At 39.9% G+C, this 18,666-nt stretch overlaps 1 protein-coding gene and 1 non-coding gene across 4 annotated transcripts in view; one reads left to right on the top strand and one right to left on the bottom strand.

Annotated features, from left to right (window-relative positions):
- Positions 1-18,666, bottom strand: part of LOC106664139 (lutropin-choriogonadotropic hormone receptor) — a 290,619-nt gene that overhangs the window by 15,326 nt on the left and 256,627 nt on the right. For 2 of the 3 annotated variants that reach the window (XM_024227559.1, XM_014389582.2), the window contains 2 exons: positions 9,195-9,266; positions 3,769-3,840 (listed from right to left, as the gene is read on the bottom strand). In XM_024227559.1, the coding sequence (XP_024083327.1) occupies positions 3,769-3,840; positions 9,195-9,266 (144 nt within the window). Of the gene's footprint in view, positions 1-3,768; positions 3,841-9,194; positions 9,267-9,387; positions 9,477-18,666 lie in introns of those variants that run through there. The other variant, XM_014389583.2, reaches the window with a different exon arrangement.
- Trnak-uuu lies at positions 14,240-14,313 on the top strand. Its single transcript has one exon. It is a non-coding gene; the product is annotated as a tRNA-Lys (tRNA).

Genomic DNA, 18,666 nt, shown 5'->3' with positions numbered 1-18,666 from the left:
CAATCAGAAAGATAAGTAATTTTGGAATAGATCTTCAGATCGTCAGTAAATAATAAAAATTGAGCAGAAGGGAGAGCAAGATGGACATCATTAATAAATAAGAGAAACAAAACGGTCCGAGATGAGAGAATTCTGTAAAACAAAGAGTAGAGTTTGAGTAGTTTAGACGCAGGTATTGGATCTGGCACCAAATAAACACTCATTTTATTCCCTTATTACCACCCAACACCGTCAGAGTGAATTAATAAATAGTGAATGAATAACTCGAAACCATATTGCTCATACGTCCCAGCACTGTACGAGTATGATAGCACAATTTGGTCTCCTGACCACGAATTCTATCCAAGCCACCTCTAGCATCTCAATATATCATCATTTTTTACATTCCTTTCTTTATATTCTTCTCTTTATTTTATATTATTTTTTTATAAGACACGTAAGTGAATAAAAGAAAGAATCCACTTTTTGCTCTTAGAAGAAAAACTGTTGAAAAGGTTCCTTCACCCGAAGGGACAAATATATGATACATTGAGTGCCTTGAAACATGTTAGTATAAACGCTATTTGAGTTTCCGCATTTTTAAGAAGAGAAATGTCTACAGACTTGATCCAAGCGGAGCAAAGTTTTAGAAAGTTAGATACTTGATGTTCTGTCAGAGGGGCAAAACTAACAAACTCGTGGCGAATCTACTTTCCTGGCGTTGGAAGAGGAAAATTTGTGATGTAAACATCCCGCGGTAAAAACACTAATCTAATTCTTTTCCACAGTTACATTCTATTCCGAATCCGTCCTCATCTTTATGCTGTCCCCCCATCTGACGATTCCCTATGATATATTAACCCATATGTACTTAAAACAGATTGTTTTTTGTACACAAAACTTGGTTTGAAAACTTTAGGGCCAATAAAAAAAGATATATTTAAAATAATAAAGGAATAAACGTGCTTATGTTGGCATTATACTTGTTAATTAATTAAATGTAAATTCAATCAACGCAAAAGTGCTCAAAATATCCGGTTCAGGAGGATACTGAGACATTACTAAATAATTATGTGTCTTTTATCTGTCAATAAATAATGTCTCATAGGTTAATTAAAAAACTACTGGCGGGTTCTCGGGATAGAAAAGTGTAGACATGTACCAGTAAAGACAGTAAGGACTGTATGGACTAGTTTAGGATAACCTCAACACGCTTTAAGCCAGAAACACACTTACCCGATGCTACGCCATGCGACGCTACCCGATGCTACCCACGTTTTGGTGGGGTGTGCACATCTATCCGACGCAAGTACACGTCGCGTACAGTCCACAGCGTTTATCACAATAATCACTATCACAATCGCAACGCATCTTTTGTTCTTAATGCACTATTTTGAGCAAAACCTTGTAATAAATTGTTAGCCTGATTAAAAACTGGGACTGTCCGAAGAGTCAGTCTATTCTGAAGTAGAGGTTTTTCACAATAATACGAACAAAGTGTCGCTCTGAGCTTCTTTTTAAGCCGGAAATACGGGAAGAGTCAGTCCATTCTGAAGTAGAGGTTTTTCACAATAATACGAACAAAGTGTCGCTCTGAGCTTCTTTTTAAGCCGGAAATACGGGAAGAGTCAGTCCATTCTGAAGTAGAGGTTTTTCACAATAATACGAACAAAGTGTCGCTCTGAGCTTCTTTTTAAGCCGGAAATACGGGAAGAGTAGGCCAGCCTTCAGTTGGAAGAAGCTCCGGTAAGCTCGGTTCTAATTTAACTGCTAATTATGTTAACTGCGGGAAGACGCGGAGTCTCATTCTGTCTCAATGGTCCGATCACTATTCAGATTGAAATGACAGTCGCTTCCCAAATGAAACAACGCCTGGAAAGAGGACAATAAAACTGTCAAGACCCATATAATGCTTCTATGCTTCCATCTCCTATGGTCTGAAACCCAGGAATCCAGGTATCATCATCTGCTACTACATCCGGCTCAATACCCGCCACGCCGCACAACATATAAAAACCCTGGCCTTTCTCGGGAGCCGGAATCACTAGGTGGTAACTAAAGTTTCCACTAGTTGTCACTACTACTTCAACAATGCTTCGGCTTTCAAGCATTTGATATGTGCAGCATGTAATATGAATGTGCAGCAACCTTCTATTCAAGCAGGGCCTCAACCTACTTTGACTAGACTTGCCGAAGAAATCTCAACACTAAAAGAGCAATTCATCGCATTCGTTGCTAGCTCAAGAACTATTCGAGAACCACGCTTTCTACCAGGTGCCACCATCTGCTACCACATCCGGCTCATCAAAACCCGCCAAATTGCCCAACATCTCCAAAGCAACACCGGCCATTCTCAGAAGCCAGGGCCAATAAAGTGGTAGCTGCCTGTGGTTAACTAAAGTTTCCACTAGTTGTCACTACTACTTCAACAATGCTTCGGCTTTCAAGCATTTGATATGCGCAGCATGTAATATGAATGTGCAGCAACCTTCTATTCAAGCAGGGCCTCAACCTACTTTGACTAGACTTGCCGAAGAAATCTCAACACTAAAAGAGCAATTCATCGCATTCGTTGCTAGCTCAAGAACTATTCGAGAACCACGCTTTCTACCAGGTGCCACCATCTGCTACCACATCCGGCTCATCAAAACCCGCCAAATTGCCCAACATCTCCAAAGCAACACCGGCCAATCTCAGAAGCCAGGGCCAATAAAGTGGTGGCTGCCTGAGGTTAACTAAAGTTTCCAATAGTTGTCACTACTACTTCAACAATGCTTCGGCTTTCCAAGCAGCGTATGAATGTGCAGCAACCTTCATTCGAGAAGGGTGTCAACCTACTGTGACTAGACTTGTTGACGAGATTAGACCTAAAGTTCCTGTAGACTAGATGAGCTTTCATATTAAACCTATGTGCTAGACTGATTGTCGACATTGAGGAAAACCCTCGAGCGGCATTACTTCTTCTCAAAGGACGTGTACCGCTCGAGATAGCGGATGACGTTTTCGGTAGGAAGGGTGAGGTTATAATAGATATGACGGAGGGTGAAGTTTATGTTTTGGGTGTGTGTAGAGATTAGTGACCGTTAATCGATAGTTATTCAGATATCGTGAGATGCGGTCGGGTCACCCGGAGACCCGACCGCATCTCACGATATCTGAATAACTTTATGTTTTGGGATTTTGCGGTGAGTTTGATTCACCATTTTTGAACAGGTGAATATATGTGTGTATGGAAAGTTCGCTGAGCTATAATGAGAGGTGGAGGGTAGAATCGCAGTGCCATTAGCTTATATAGCTGTCGGAATAGGAAGGGATATGAACAGTATACACTGAGTGAGACCCGCGTCTGTCTTATACAAAGGAGAGTAAGAGGATTCCACCGATATTGTATGTGTAGGCCCGGCAAGAGATATAAATAAGGAAATATGTAGAGTTTAGGATGTCCTTAGTTTCCAGAATAACTTTTTTCAGACCGGCAATTTTCTTTATTCTGTTAATTTTGATTGTTTTATGGATCGCAGAAGTTGCGATGAGTCAGAAGGGAAATCATTGCGCTACATCGCTCATCCCCTTGGCAGTTAATATTTATCAGTTTCAAGGACTATTCAAAGGTACAGGGAGACTGGGAGCGACTCAAAGCGGCGAATCACGAAATTCCATAGACAATTCAACAGCTCCTAACATTAAATTCGCTGTTAATCTGGAAGTCAACTGGAAGACAACTGAGCGTCTGTTCTGCTTCTCAAAATATAAGGTTGTAAATTATAGTTACACATCTCAAATACTTACAGTGATGTTAAGTGTTTCAAAGGATAAAAAGCCTCCCACGGAACGTCAACTATACCACAGTTTTGCATAGACCTGAAAAAAACAAACAAAAAACAGTATGTTATTAAAAAATAAAAAATATATTGGGCGTCAAAAGGATCTTATGAGACCTAAAAAAGAAGATGGGAATTCATGGCCGCTGTGATTCGAACTCGTGACCCTTAGACCGACGCCCCCTCTCGTTTACTATTGAGTAAAGCGTATTTCAGTTGATTTTATCCTTGTTAACTTTGAAACTGCTTGGATCCTGGCAATGTTTACATAAGAAATATGTACAGATATTTTCCAACTAAGAAGCACTCCAATTATTCTTTTGCTGTGTCCTAATGATAGTAAAATACCACGCGATTTGGACATTCAAAACATAAAGGTCGTCTAGAGGACGGAGAGATTCCAACTGGAGTATGACACTGCTGGAAAAATTTGCAACAAGACTTAAAAGACAACTTAACAAAATACTAAGGAGGAAAACTCAATTAACTCTATAGAAGGCATCACTGCGGCCATTTTGGACATACGCAGTGAGACAGTGGGATACCACCAAGCCATCCAATCAAAAACTTAACCTCATCTTCACTGGAGTCTGTTTCACACGAAACATTCATTCAACCTAGGCTATGCAGATTTGTTGTTGAGGTCTGTGGGAATGATAAAGTTGCATTTTGGCCGTTTTCGTTCCCCAAATCCACAAGTGATGTTGGCCAAAAGCCAAAACGCACTTGCAAAACCAGAATGATGGGAAAAAGCCAGGCTACAGGTTTATCGACCAATTGCTAGCCCCCTTAAAAACGATCGAAAATTCTTCAAAAGAAGTATCCGCACCCTGATTTCCTGCTTTCCCAAGCGGAAGTTTTTTTATATAGAATCTATCCGATAGTAGTAAAAACTTGATTGTACACGTCAGTTCAGAGTAATAGCAGGGTTTAACAAGCCGGCCGGGATAATGGTAAAGTCGTAAGGCCCGTGTTTTTAAAGAGACAAGATTGCCTACTTATAAAGGCATTACCACTCATCATACACGCAACCCCCCCCCCAAATGTTCTCATTCTCTATTTTATTTTTTCGCGTGTCCCGCTGCTTTAATGAAAAAATCATTATTTCTACTCATCGTATTTTGTTTCGTTGTGGCCGTGTCGACTGAAGTATATTATGTTTTTCACCATCACCATGATCAAAGGGATGAAATTAGCTGTTTTGAATCAACAACTGTTAACATTTTGAACTCTTCTAATTAACGAGTAATTTTTTAAGTTACTTTTCATGTTTTTTTCCCCACAATAACACGGAGAAAGCCGAGGTTTTATCAGAAAGGCTTGTTAATTTTTGTTTAGTACTTTTTCCTGTTTATTCGACACATAACCGTAAACTTAGCCCACATAATAATCGATCCAGATCCAAAATTGGCTCCGACGCAGTTGTTTTCCGAGGGTGAAATTTAGAACCGCCGTTAAATCTATGCTAAGTGGGACGTTGTGCTGGAGATAGTTCATCAATATCCTATTTTTCGATAATACAGCCTCTTCTTCTCAACTCGGCCAAGTTATATAAAAGGGTCATAAAAAGTTAAAGCCGTTAGCCTAACCGCACTCCTTCCAGGTTTACCCGAAAACGTCAATACAAGAGAGATATTCAGGTTTGGGCTGCAAATGGCTTATTTAAAGCGCGCCCTTCAAAAGGCGAGCTCGTCTCATTAATCTTGCCTCAGATTTATGATTTCTAATCCCTTCACAAAGTCGGACCTACCAGTGGTATTACGGTTTAGCATAATGGATTATTTCCTGGATTAGAAGAGATACTGGGTAACAAACTAAGCTCTTACAGGGGTGTTAACAACAACGAAACATGGATCTATAATCGTTACAGAGCATTTACACTGCAGGCGACGTGATTGAGTGGTTTTATGGCGTGCGACGCAAAAATACGGGCAGTGAAGAACACTCCTAGGCCCAGGGACCATGGGGAAAAAGAACAATCGCCGAATAGACCAAGGTTAAGATTCATACTTGGTGGATACAACACCCAGGACATATTCTTCCCATTTGGTCGCAATGTCATCAGAAGGACACTGAGGTTCTTTAACGTGCGCACTTGGCACATGGCCTTATCATACGTTCAGATTCTCATGTGGTCAGTGTGAGGTTTGGTGTAGAAGACAGATCCACAGACTATAGTGATTTTTCCCGCTTGCTCCGTCCGTAGGGAGTGGGTCAACATCTGCCCACATCTATCCACCCGACAGTGTGCCGCATAGCTATTGGAAAACCTTTCACTTGGTGCTGAAATGATAATCGTGCTATACTGTCTAGTTAGAGAAGGCATCTCATCTCCCTGAGTGTAGGGGTCCCACCAGCGTCGGAACTACCGGATCCACTCTGCCGCGGTTTCGTTTATAAAGGAATTTTTAACCATCCCCTAGAGGAACACTAGCTTCAGTAAAGGAAGCCTATGCAGGTACCACAACAGGCTTATTCTCTAAGTACTCGCCAGGGTCTTACCACCTACCAACTACGATTCCATTCCTACGTAGCACGTACTGGACTTGGAACTTGGAACACTCTTCAGTTCATTTGTTTCCCACTGGGGTCGCAATGTCATTTAACATTGAGGTTCTTTAACGTGCGCACCTGGTACATAGGCCTTATCACACGTTTAGATTCGCAAATTAGGAGCGACTCACCTCCGCTCACGGAAAATCAGCTTCTTCCGTGAGGTACGGTGTAGAAGCCCACATCATCCTGCAGCATGCTGCCGACATGTCGACTTCTCCCGCTTGCCTCTTCGAGGGGGTGAGTGCATTGTGCATTCAACCGTGTGCCGCGCGTAAAGGGATACCCAAAGGTCGAAAGGCATCGACCAAGTCTCCCACGTATTCCCTAGATAGAGAAAACAACTCTATCTCCCTGGGTGTAGGGGCTCCGCCAGCGTCGAAACCTCCGGATGCGCTCTGGCCGCGGTTTCGATTTTAGTGGAATTCCACCCCCTATAGGAGACCAACCCTTCGGTAAAGGGAGCCCAGACGGCCACCACCGAAAAACATCGGCCACCGCCCACCTTTCCTCACGCATTCGAGGGACTCTGTCAGCGTAGTCTAGATGAAAGAATATGTATAGACAGGATCTGGTACCTAACCCGCGTGTGCCTCTGATGCAGAACCCGCCGTTCGCGGCCAGCTCTCAAGCTAGCAACTCCCTTAACGCATTTCGAGGGACGAGATAGGCGTTTCCTTAGCATCCTCGCACGCTATACGGTCCTTGGTTCTATCGTCCATGCAGAGGCTGCTTAAGGCGACCATGCGCGCCAGGAAACACGAGACGGCTTGTGTTTTAGAGAGTGAGTCACGTTCTCAAGGCTGCATCATTATTTTGTGCCTGGAAACCCCCCTGTTAGGAAGGGTCTGCTGGAGTCTCGTACGAGAACCCACTGCACAGTCCCAGGAATTGGATTGAGAAAAAATGGAAACTTTTCGAGATGCGCTTGCCCTCACACACATCTCACCTGCTCGTTTAATGTTACCCTTCTCCATATTTTAACTCGGCGAGAATGATCCACTTCTCTTCAGATCATCGAGATCCTCCAAGAGACAATCACCTCGCCAAGCTCACCTATTCAGGATATGCCCGCTCCGCCCCGGAGACCAACCACCCATTCCTGGTTCCATCTCCGCTCTATAGGCCTCTTGCCGTTTTTTCGAACAAGAATCCTACTAAGGGCACCTCGTAGTTGCTAAGCACCACACTAGGCATACCCCTCTTCTACGGCCTGCTGCAATAGCATAGTTCTCACATTGTGCCGTCTCCTGGCCCGGTTGTTCCCAGGCTTCGCAAGCTCACCTTTTCAGGTTACACCCGCTCGACCCCAGGAACCAACCGTCCCTATCGATTATTCCGAGTTAACTCCGAGAGAATGATCTATCTACATCTCTCCTTCATCGAACGAGCGGGGGGCTTCGTCCTTTTTTTGTTCAGTCTCCTAAGACACCCTAACAGTGGCGCCACTAGTGGGCAAAAGGCCGCTGGAACGGGATCCTAACCATCCCTAACTCTTCAGTTCGGTAGTTCAGTTGGTCATACACCATTCCCCTTCTTTGCAGACTGGATCTGGTTCCCTAACCCCTCTGTGCTACTGATCGAGCTCCTGCCGTCCTTGGCTGACACAAATGCCAACAAACCCTGCTAGTATTCATGGGACTCTACGCTTCCTTGTCCGATCTTCCATGTACACGCGGAGGGTGTTTACGGAGATCATACGCACAGGGAAACACGAATCAGCTTATACTTTAGAGAGTACGTCCAAAGCTACATTATTATTTTGAGTATGGAAACCTCCTTGGCATCCAAGGGTTAGGAGATGACCACAGGAAATATGCCGTAGGAAAATGTTTGAGAAAAGGAATGCCCGAGAACGCGAGGTTCACTTTTCAGGTTGCCGGGCACAATGTTGAAAACAACCTAGGACAGAGTAAAGCAAAGCCAAGAAAGTCTAGCCTGAACTAACTAGAATTTATAGGTCACAATTAAGTAGCAATGTTTTCAGCGCAATATTTAAAAAGTTAATTTTATTTGTAATATAATTTTTATATTTATTTCTTTATAATTCAAGTATAGAGATAGAATATGAGGATGTAGGGAACTGTGCTGTTACAAACATTAATAATTATTATTTTATAGAGTTAAGATAAAAAAAGCTCGGTCAGATTGCATGAAGCACAAAAGATTTGTGTGTCCATCAAGCTCACCACGCGATATCGCACTGTATAGCGAGAAGTGTAAAAATGTCGCACAATGTTCCATGCAAAGTTAATGGCAGCTACCTTCTTTGCGATTTTATCTCCTAATAGCGCGATATCGCTCTCTATAGCGGGAAGTGTAAATAGCTTGCACACCGATCCTTGAAACGTCAGCTACTTTCTGTACGATTTCAGCTTGTAATCGCGCGGTATGGCATTGTATCGTAGGCCGGCAGCCTTTACCACCAGGGATCCGTGCAGTAAACAAAACGTTTCTTTTAAGATACTCTTCCACGTTCCTTCTTATATGATCAGAAATTAAATTTATTACAGAACCAGGTGTTGTAACCAGAAATAGAAAAAGAATACTTTGCGATTTTAAATAGGGTGTGCAGCATGTTGGGATTTTTATCAAAAAGTGATACGTGGCATGTTCGAAATACAATCTCATGACCAAAATTAATGTACTCTATTGTCTAATGTCAAAACCTGATGATAAAAAATGTAACTTTTCATTGTCTTTACGATGTAGAGCAACGGTCAATGGGAGGTCATCTGCTATCCCAAGGCTCATTAACATCTCACCGTTTAATATTAAGCATTTTGACAATATTTTCCTGAACATCTAAAATATAATTCAGTGAAAAAAAATCGTACTTACAGTCTTTTTAATCTTGGTACTGATGCGAAGGCCTTAGGGTGGATTTTTTCCAATTTGTTATCTCCCAAAATTCTAAAAAAAAGAGATAAAACACTTTTAAAATGAAAGTGGTAATAATAAATCAAATAAGTTTCAATTCCATGCTAATAAAAATATTATATCTATTTAAATTATGACATAGATGTTAAATTACATCTTTTATTTTAGCGTCAAAACTGAAATGGACTTATGAAGGTATCCTCTTTGTTTACACGCTCCAGATCGGTCGGCTTGATGGTTTGTTTATTATTGCGAGCTGTTTACCTTTTCTAAAAGGATGTTAGGATCCAAATTACGCCCAGATGAAACGTTAAAGAAAACAATTTTTTGCCTGTGTAACTCATTGTTCGTTTTAAACAGTATTTCATAATTTCCGTCCTATTTACCATGAAACGGCCGTGGTGACCATTTTTAAAATAAAACCTACGTAGAACAGTTTTGGAGAAGAGAAATTTATAGTTATGTCGATTACGGTCACTGACTCACGGAGACCAGACCGTGGTGGATGTCACGACCATAATTCTCAATGTCTATTAAAAACAATCAGTGAAGAACTAATTTTAATTTGATGGGAGTGTGTGTGTGTGTGTGTGTGTGTGTGTGTGTGGGTGAACAAAAGCCAAATATAAATATCAACGGTGCATAAAAAAGGACCGTTTTTCATGTCAAAATTAATATACAAAATATAGTAAAAATATGCACAATTATTTGAGGTGGCTTCCGAATAACTTGCAACTTTCAATTTCTCCAGTTCTTAGATTTTTCCCTTTGAACAAAGTGGGCCATGGATCGAAATAAATAAAATCTGAAGGAAAACCTCTGGACTGGAATTCCAACCCATGAAGGACTTCTAACTTTGCCTTTGTCCATTCTGCCTGCGAAAATAAATGAACTGACATTGACTTTGCATGAATAATCGTGTTTTCACTGCGAGAGGAGCCGTGTTATATCGCGCGAGTAGAAACTGAAATGACAAAGAAAGGAGCTTCCATTGACTATGCAATGGATCAGCTTGCGACATTTTTATATTCCGAAGGGTCCACAGTGATGCCGTGCGATAATTCGCTAGTAGATGCTGAAATTGCAAAGAAAGGACCTTTCATTGACTCTGCATGGATCAGCGTGCGATCTGTCAAGGAGAGCGGAACCGTGTTATATCGCACTAGTGGAAGCTGAAATTGCATAGAAAAGAGGTACCATTGACTATGCAATGGATCAGCGTGCCACATCTTTATATTGCGAGAGGTTCACAGTGATGCCGGAACCGTGTTATATAGCACTAGTAGAAGCTGAAATTACAAAGAAAGGAGCTGTCATTGAGTTTACCCACCCTGGGAGTCGTATCCCACTATGTGTGGAACTACGGCAACGACGGGTGATATAGTGTGGTTGGGAGGCTCGAGACCTCGAAACGGCTCACCTCGTGCTCTCATCCACGGCCCCTTTTCTCAATCGGAGTTCCTTCATTCTATCCTGTGACCCCTCCCAATCCTTGGTTACAAGGGGGGTATCCGGGCAGAAAATAAAGTGGTAGCCCAGAGGGCGTGGCAACCTCTCTAAAGCTCAAGCTGTACTCGTGTCGGCCTAGGGTCGGCATGGGCGGCGGGTGCCTTAGCAGAGTCACACGAGGGCCAGTGCACCAGATCCTGTCTGCACAGACGGGGGAGGGTGTATGGCCATCTGTACCACGGGGTAACTGAAAAGTTCCAAAATCAGCCCACTGGGAATGGTTTCGTGGTGGCACGTGGTGACGCCCATGGCGGGAACTTAGACTGAGGCTGTCTTCTACTTGTGACCTTCGTGAAGCTTGCGTATGGCCAGCGTTATTACCCCCGGCCTCACGGGAGACTGTAGACCGAACGATAGCGTATAGGCGTTGAGGACGCGATGATTATGCTGAATAGTCCCTCGAATGCGTGAGTAAGCGAACGGAAATGGGTAGTGAATCGGTTTCTCTGACTCGAGTATGCTTTGCATTGTTGTGATAAGGCCGAATAGGCCAGGTTCGGACGTTAAAGATCCTCTTGTCTTGTGACGAAGAGTTCTCGGGAACCTCATGTGATTGAGTTTGCATGGATCAGAGTGCGACCTGTCAAGGAGAGCGGAGCCGTGTTATAACGCGTTAATAGAAGCTGAAATCGCAAAGAAAGGAACTTCCGTTGACTTTGCACGGATCAGTTGCGACCTGTTTAACCACGAGGGGAGAAGAGCGCCGTTCGATACCGCGCGATCAGCTTGCAGTTTATGTGGCAATTTAAAATTTTACAAAGGGTTCCCCTGGATTTTTGCATCGCACGCCGTACCGTGATCCCATTTCACTGAAATCTGCTACTCCTTCCGCATCGCTTCGCGTTGCAGTTTATACGCCGCACTAGCCCTTGTTGTCATTGCCCATATCATGAAGTGTCGGACGCCGTTGTTCGGCGGAACGTTGCCACCTTCAAAAGTTCAAATTGACCCGAAATTAGAAGCCGAGATGTCCAAGAACTTGGACAAAGCTTTTATAAATTAAGTACATACTTTTTCATTTGCTATAAAATGTTAAAGACGTAATCTGGAAACAATTCACACAATTAGCTAGCTAGTTCATAAGAAGGTACATCATAGCTAGTTAGGGCTGACTAAGAATCACCTAATCCTCCCGTTTCCAGCAATAATAAACAGCCAAGAAACAAATACGTTGTCCAGTGCACAAAAATTGAAGAAATTTTATATGTCGTGTTTTCTGTGTTGACAAAACTTATTTGCGTGTTGCGCGTGTTTGTTTGTTTTTACTAATAATCACTTAATGGTTTGGTTGATTTAGGTGGTGATCTATCGATGATTTTATACTTAAAGAAAACTCCCTTTGTTTTAATACTACAAACAATTTCACTTAAGATAAGATTAATTTCCACGGCTTACATCTTTGCTCGTGAAATGTTTACACCGGGGCTAGAATTATATTGTTGAGTAATTACGAAAAGTAGCTTAACAGGAGGGCCAGAGAAGCCGTCTATCCTCATTCTAATTAGCCGGATGATGACATCACTCTTTTCATAGAAGGAAGACTTCCGTCATATCAATCTTAGCACTGTTCGTGACATCGGGGTACTTCCGCAAAAGGCTGGCCTGAATACGCAGTTTGGGCGACATTAAGAAAAAAAGAAGCCACAGCCTAGCTGTCCCGGTCTAAAAAGAGAGATCAATGGGCTCGCTCTCCTACATAATGCATTTCTGCGATTTCGCGTTCACGATCCATTATCTATTCAGAGATCCCCGTTAAACAAACTTCAACCATACAATGTTCTTGGGTATTTAAAAAGATTGTTGACGTGCATTACGAAAAAAAATTCGTAAAAGATTAAAAGGTCACTTTAGTTGTTAGAGGGTATATATACCTCCCTCCCATCCTCTCTCTCTCTCTCTCATATATATATATATACAATATACAACCAAAGCTATTATATTTTTGGGGTTGTTATATTTATTTTCTTTTAAACATCGGTCCTCAAATGNTACTGAGTGTCATATTATGTAATATTCTGATTCTTTTATTTCACACTTAGAGTATATATGCACGTTTATATTTACATACATATATATATATATTTTTTTTAACGAGGGTTCGCAGAGGTCATATCAACCCTCAGGGTTCCGGTGTTCTTGAAAAAAAAAGCCCATTTGTAAGTATGCCGGGTTTGTATGTAGAACCGCTGGATTCGAACCCAGGACCTTTACCTTACAGTGTCAACGCCTAAACCGTTGCGGCCACTAACGCCGCCTCCATAAACCCAGTTTCAAGATCGCACTAGGGATTGCTCAGTGAGGATGACTTGAATGAGAAGTTTGCTATTCAAGTTGCACCAAGTGTAGATTTTTGTTTGACCTAAAAAATATGCGTCTTTTATTGATTTCACTATTCACTGAAGAGCAGGTTGTTTCTCTCTTTCTCCGTATCGTATGAATTATGTATTGTGGGAATTCATGTTAGAACATCCTTGTGTCGTGAGGGAGTAGAAAAAACAAACAAAAAATATTTCACTTATTTAATACAACAAATAGTAAAATAATAATGAAATATTAATAAACAATTATATTTAAAAAGTATGTAGGACAGGCGAGTTTAGTGATCTCAAATATTCTATCGATTAGATGTATTTCTATGCGAGTCACAACATACGAAAGGTTGTTTCTAGGAGAGGACATAATGACAAAAGTTGTCGCATTCCCTCGTCGGTGCGTTATTCCTCTTGAAGCCCTCTTTCTGTGTGCAGCTTTTTCTAGCTTCCTTCTTTTAGCGAGTTCCACAAGTAATTGCATCCGTGCTGACATTCTCTCAAAGTGGCACTTAAGGTGTGGTGACATTTTAAAAAATGACCTGTCGCGTGAGGCTTTATTGGAAAGACACCAGCCGAGGGCGTTTGGTGTCTGTTGACCACTCATACGACCCTAAAGACAATATTGCGCTCTTAGACGGATAGGAGCGTTTCGATTTATCACACCGCCCCTTTGACAAGTTGACATCGAACATTCTTCTCCTTCAACTTCCGTTCCTGACAATAGTTTAAGATTATCAACTAAAATGTCGACAGTAAATTAAATACTTACTCATTGGTTTTAAACGAGTGAGAAAAATAATAAAAATTTCTCTTGTTTCCTAATCGGCTTTGAAAAAGGCATTGGAATTTTTTCCGTTTTAAAAAATTAAGGGAAAACTAAGAGCAATTCAACAAGCGGACGTACAAACACTGATATAAATGACACTTTTTTTGGTGATACCATGTCAAAAAATATTAGACACGGGTCCGAGCGTTCTCACCGGTGGGCCGTAGGAGGAAAGAATAAAAAATATTTAAAGCCTATTTAAGTACTTTTGGTGTTTTGCCTGTAGTGTGCATGTAAAGAATAAAAAGAACAGTTAAAATAACCCCATTATATTTCGTGGTCCGATTGAAAAATGGCAAAAAGGAGGGAAAATTGGAAAGGTAGGTTGAGATTGGGAGTTGGTGTCCGAGTGGATCGAAGTCACGATAGCTCAAGTGGTTAGAGCAGCGGCATTTTGAGCCGAAGGTCGTGGGTTCGAATCCCGTTCGTGACACTGACTTTTTAATTTTAACCAATCCATTAAATCAAATTCATTTTAATCACCCTCTGAAGTTCTTAAATGCGAATTTTTATAGGAAGCAAAAAATGGGCGTTTTGGGCTGTATCAGCTAGGGGTATTGTCGACGTCCTGTGTCCCCTGTAAAAAATTCAAAACTCCTTTGGATTTTATCCATATTCAAGGTCATTATAATATTTATTTTTTTACGAGGGTTCGCAACAGCAGAGGTCATATAAACCCTCGGGGTGCCGGTGTTTTTGAAAAAAAAGCCCATTTGTAAGTATGTCGGGTTCGAATGCAGAGCCGCTGGATTCGAACGCGGGACCTTTACCTTACAGTGATGAGCGCCGTGTCAACGCCTAAACCGTTGCGGCCACCGACGCCCCTGTCATTATAATATTTGGAAGCTTACACAAAACACGTACGCAATAAAAAATATTTAAAGTAAATGACGTTCTTTTTCGATGTGGTATTTTGCCTGTGGTGTGCATGTAAAGTTTAATAGATTTATCTTTTAGCTTAGGATAGGAAAATAATAAGCAGGATTGCATTAAATGATATATTTATAATAAATATACAGGGTGAATTGCTACTCGTGCTACAAACTTCTCCAGTAGATTCTTCACCCTAAAATGAACAAAAAAGTTCATATTGTCCATGGTCCGATTCTCAACCATTTCAGAGTAATTTCGCTTTTTATCGATTTTGAAAGATATCACGTCCTGGCGTCGGAAAATCGTGATATCTTTTAATCTAAACATTTCTCTTAAAATCTATAAGCACCGTTGAAATCCCCGTTAATTTTTCAATAAGAAGATGAAGGTGGCAAAACGTTTGGGTCTTTCTTCCTTGACCTTCTAGCTGTTTGTAAACTTCTTAAGCATTACATACTAAATGGGCATTAAATTAAATTAAAAAATTTCAATGGAATTATGATTTTGATTCTCTCTAAAAATTAACGGGGATTTCAACGGTGCTTATAGATTTTAAGAGAAATGTTTAGATTAAAAGATATCACGATTTTCCGACGCCAGGACGTGATATCTTTCAAAATCGATAAAAAGCGAAATTACTCTGAAATGGTTGAGAATCGGACCATGGTCAATATGAACTTTTTTGTTCATTTTAGGGTCAAGAATCTACTGGTGAAGTTTGTAGCACGAGTAGCAAGTCACTCTCAAACATTAGCAATCCTTGAACCACCATTTTTTCTCTTTTTGTCATCAACATCTTGGTCTCACAACCACTAAATAAGAAAATGACGAGTGCGTTGGAAGCGTTATTAAATCAGGTAGTTTTCCTCAAATTTGCTGCCTTCTGAGACTAAAATTAGAAACTCTGGATTACTTTATACACTTTCCGATTTACACTATTTTCCACTCTTTTTGTAGTTCTGGCTGAAATAAAACACAAAAAATTAGCCCAAACATTTTGCCACCGTCATCTTCTTATTGAAAAATTAACGGGAATTTCAACGGTGCTATTAGATTTTCAGAGAAATGTTTAGATTAAAAGATATCACGATTTTCCGACGCCAGGACGTGATATCTTTCAAAATCGATAAAAAGCGAAATTACTCTGAAATGGTTGAGAATCGGACCATGGACAATATGAACTTTTTTGTTCATTTTAGGGTGAAGAATCTACTGGAGAAGTTTGTAGCACGAGTAGCAATTCACCCTGTATATGAAAAATAATTTATAATGTATATAAATGTATATATAATTTGATTAGTTGATCTTTTAGGTAAAAATAACATTCTTTTTATAGGGGGAAAAAATTCATATTCACTTTAACCACCATTGAAAGTCATTAAATAGTATTTTTTATAGGAAACAAAAAATAGATATTTTTGGGCTGGCTCAGCCAGGGGCATTTGTTGAGTACTTTTGGTTTTTTGCCTGTAGGTAAGGTTTAATATATTTAGTTTTTTACTTAGGATAAGAAAATTAGAATTAAAAAAAAGAAACGTTAAAATAACGTTTTTTATATAAAAAAAATCATATTCATTTTAAACACCCTCTAAAGTTCTTAAATACGAATTTTTATAGGAAGCAAAAAATGGACATTTTGAACTGTATCAGTCAGGGGCATTGTTGACGTCCTATCCATATTCAAGGTCATTACAATCGTTGGAAGTCTATCTCAAGAAGGACGGATAACTGTTAGCAATGAAACTTTTTTAATGATATTAGGTCAAAAATTTTAGACACGTGTCCGAGCGTTCTCACAGATGGGCTTTAGGAGGAAAGAATAAAAAATATTAGTAAGTAATTAAAAAAGTAATTAAAGTACTTTTGGTTTTTTACTTGTAGTGGGCATGTAGGCAAGGTTTAATATATTTAGTTTATTACTTAGGATAAGAAATAACGTTTTTTATATTAAAAAAATCAGATTCATTTTAGGCACCTTCTAAAGACGTAAATAATAAATATATATGAAAAATAATTTATAAATATATATATAATTTGATTGATTCTTTTACAGTCATTAGGTTAAAATAACATTCTTTTTATAGAGAAAAAAATCGGATTCACTTTAAGCACCCTTTAAAGTCGTTAAATAGGAATTTTTATAGGAAACAAAAAATAGATATTTTTGGGCTGGCTCAGCCGGAGCATTTGTTGATGTCCTGTGCCCCACTTAAAAAAATTCAAAACGCACTCGGATTTTATCCAATTTCAAGGTTATTACACTAATCCATTTATATCTAGTGGCCTATTTAACAAAATTACTTGTTTCAATTAATTATTCGTTTTACGTAAGGTCTTGGTTGAGATGAAAAAACTAGTGTCACGAGCGGGATTCGAACCCACGACCTTAGGCTTTTTTAAGAAAAAACAAATTCGATGTTCGTTTCTTACATACCGAAATGCTTTGAAAAGAAAGTTTTAGAAACATTTGGGCAATCGTTTTAAAATTTATTCTTTCTTCTTATGGCCTATTTCAACAAAGTTTAGAGTAATTGCCATTATAAGCGAGAGAATTATGATTAAAATTAACAAATACTCTTTAAACGTTTTACTTTATATCTCCGGTTCTAATTTATTTACAGAGGACCTGTTTGTGCCATTACGTGTAGTTCGCAGTGCCTTAAACTCCAGTATAATTTACCTGTTGATTCTTGGAGTAGTTTACAACTTATCATCATTTTTGTGATTTTCAATTACAAAAAAAAAAAAAAATCGCAGACTGGAAGGCGACAAATTTGCTAGACAAAAGTTAGCCTTTATTAGTAGTTTTTGGGGTGCAGAAAACGAATATCAGCTTTGTTTCTTACAAAAAAATTTTTTTAAAACCTAATTTTTTTAAAAATATATTTTTGATCAACTTCAAATATATATTTGTTTGTGTGTGAGTGGCTGTGTCTGTGTCTGTGCGTCTGCGTCTGTGTCTGTGCGCGTTGGGGAAGATGGGAGGTGAGTAAGATCTTTGAACGGCAGTTCTTAATTAATTGTCTATTTGTAGATACTGTCACCACTGCTTACGTTATTTATAATGCGTTGGCTCTTTCTAAAAAAAATCCTCTTTGTAGGTTTTAACGTTTAATTGATACGCTCATGTGCGATTTAACGCTTTGAAATTTTTCAATTAACTAATTGTTTTTGATAATCCGTAAACAGGGCCGAGGATTTATTTTTTTTAAATTTTGACAAATTAATTACAGAGATGTTGAGTGTTTTAAGTGTTTCGGTTTTTGAATGAGCGATACTCGTTTTGCACAATGTCATCCAATCCATAAATAAACATATATGTCGCAGACGTCGGTTTGGTGGGATCGATTTGCGCCGGTCAAGCCGGATCTGCCAACAGCTGCAATTTCTGCGGCTGTCACCGGATGTGACACGATGATTCTGTCAGTTTATCGTTTCAAAACGTTTCGGCCAATAGATAACAGCCTAGTGATTTTCGTTTTGACATCCGACTCCCTGTGTCCCAACACGCTCAATATCGAACAACTGGGGGAAATATTGCAAAATGTTTTTATCCGTCTCATCCTTTTTAAGCGCAACATTGGTCGACCTCTTGACTATTAATGGGAATAGTGGTTTTGACAAAATCCAGGGATTTCCAGTGTAAACGTCATTAACTATCAGCATTGGCAAAATTAAGAAAGCCTCATTTCCCCTTTACCTTGGGTCGTATGTGTGTTACGCCAGCAGTTCCTCCCACTCTTCAAACACCCCGAAAGGTAAATTAATTTGCACCTAAACCAATCTTAAAACGTTTAGTTTCCCTATTTTCCCAGTCAACATTTGCCTTCCGGTTCGGAGGGCCGGAAAAATACTATTTGCTTTCTCTCCCTCCCCCTTAAAAAAAGATATATATATATATGATATCACGATT

The sequence above is a fragment of the Cimex lectularius genome, unplaced genomic scaffold, assembly GCF_000648675.2.
Source record: "Cimex lectularius strain Harlan isolate CLEC.00 unplaced genomic scaffold, Clec_2.1 scaffold127, whole genome shotgun sequence".
NCBI classification, from domain to species: domain Eukaryota; kingdom Metazoa; phylum Arthropoda; class Insecta; order Hemiptera; family Cimicidae; genus Cimex; species Cimex lectularius.
This window is presented reverse-complemented; position numbering and strand designations above follow the sequence as displayed.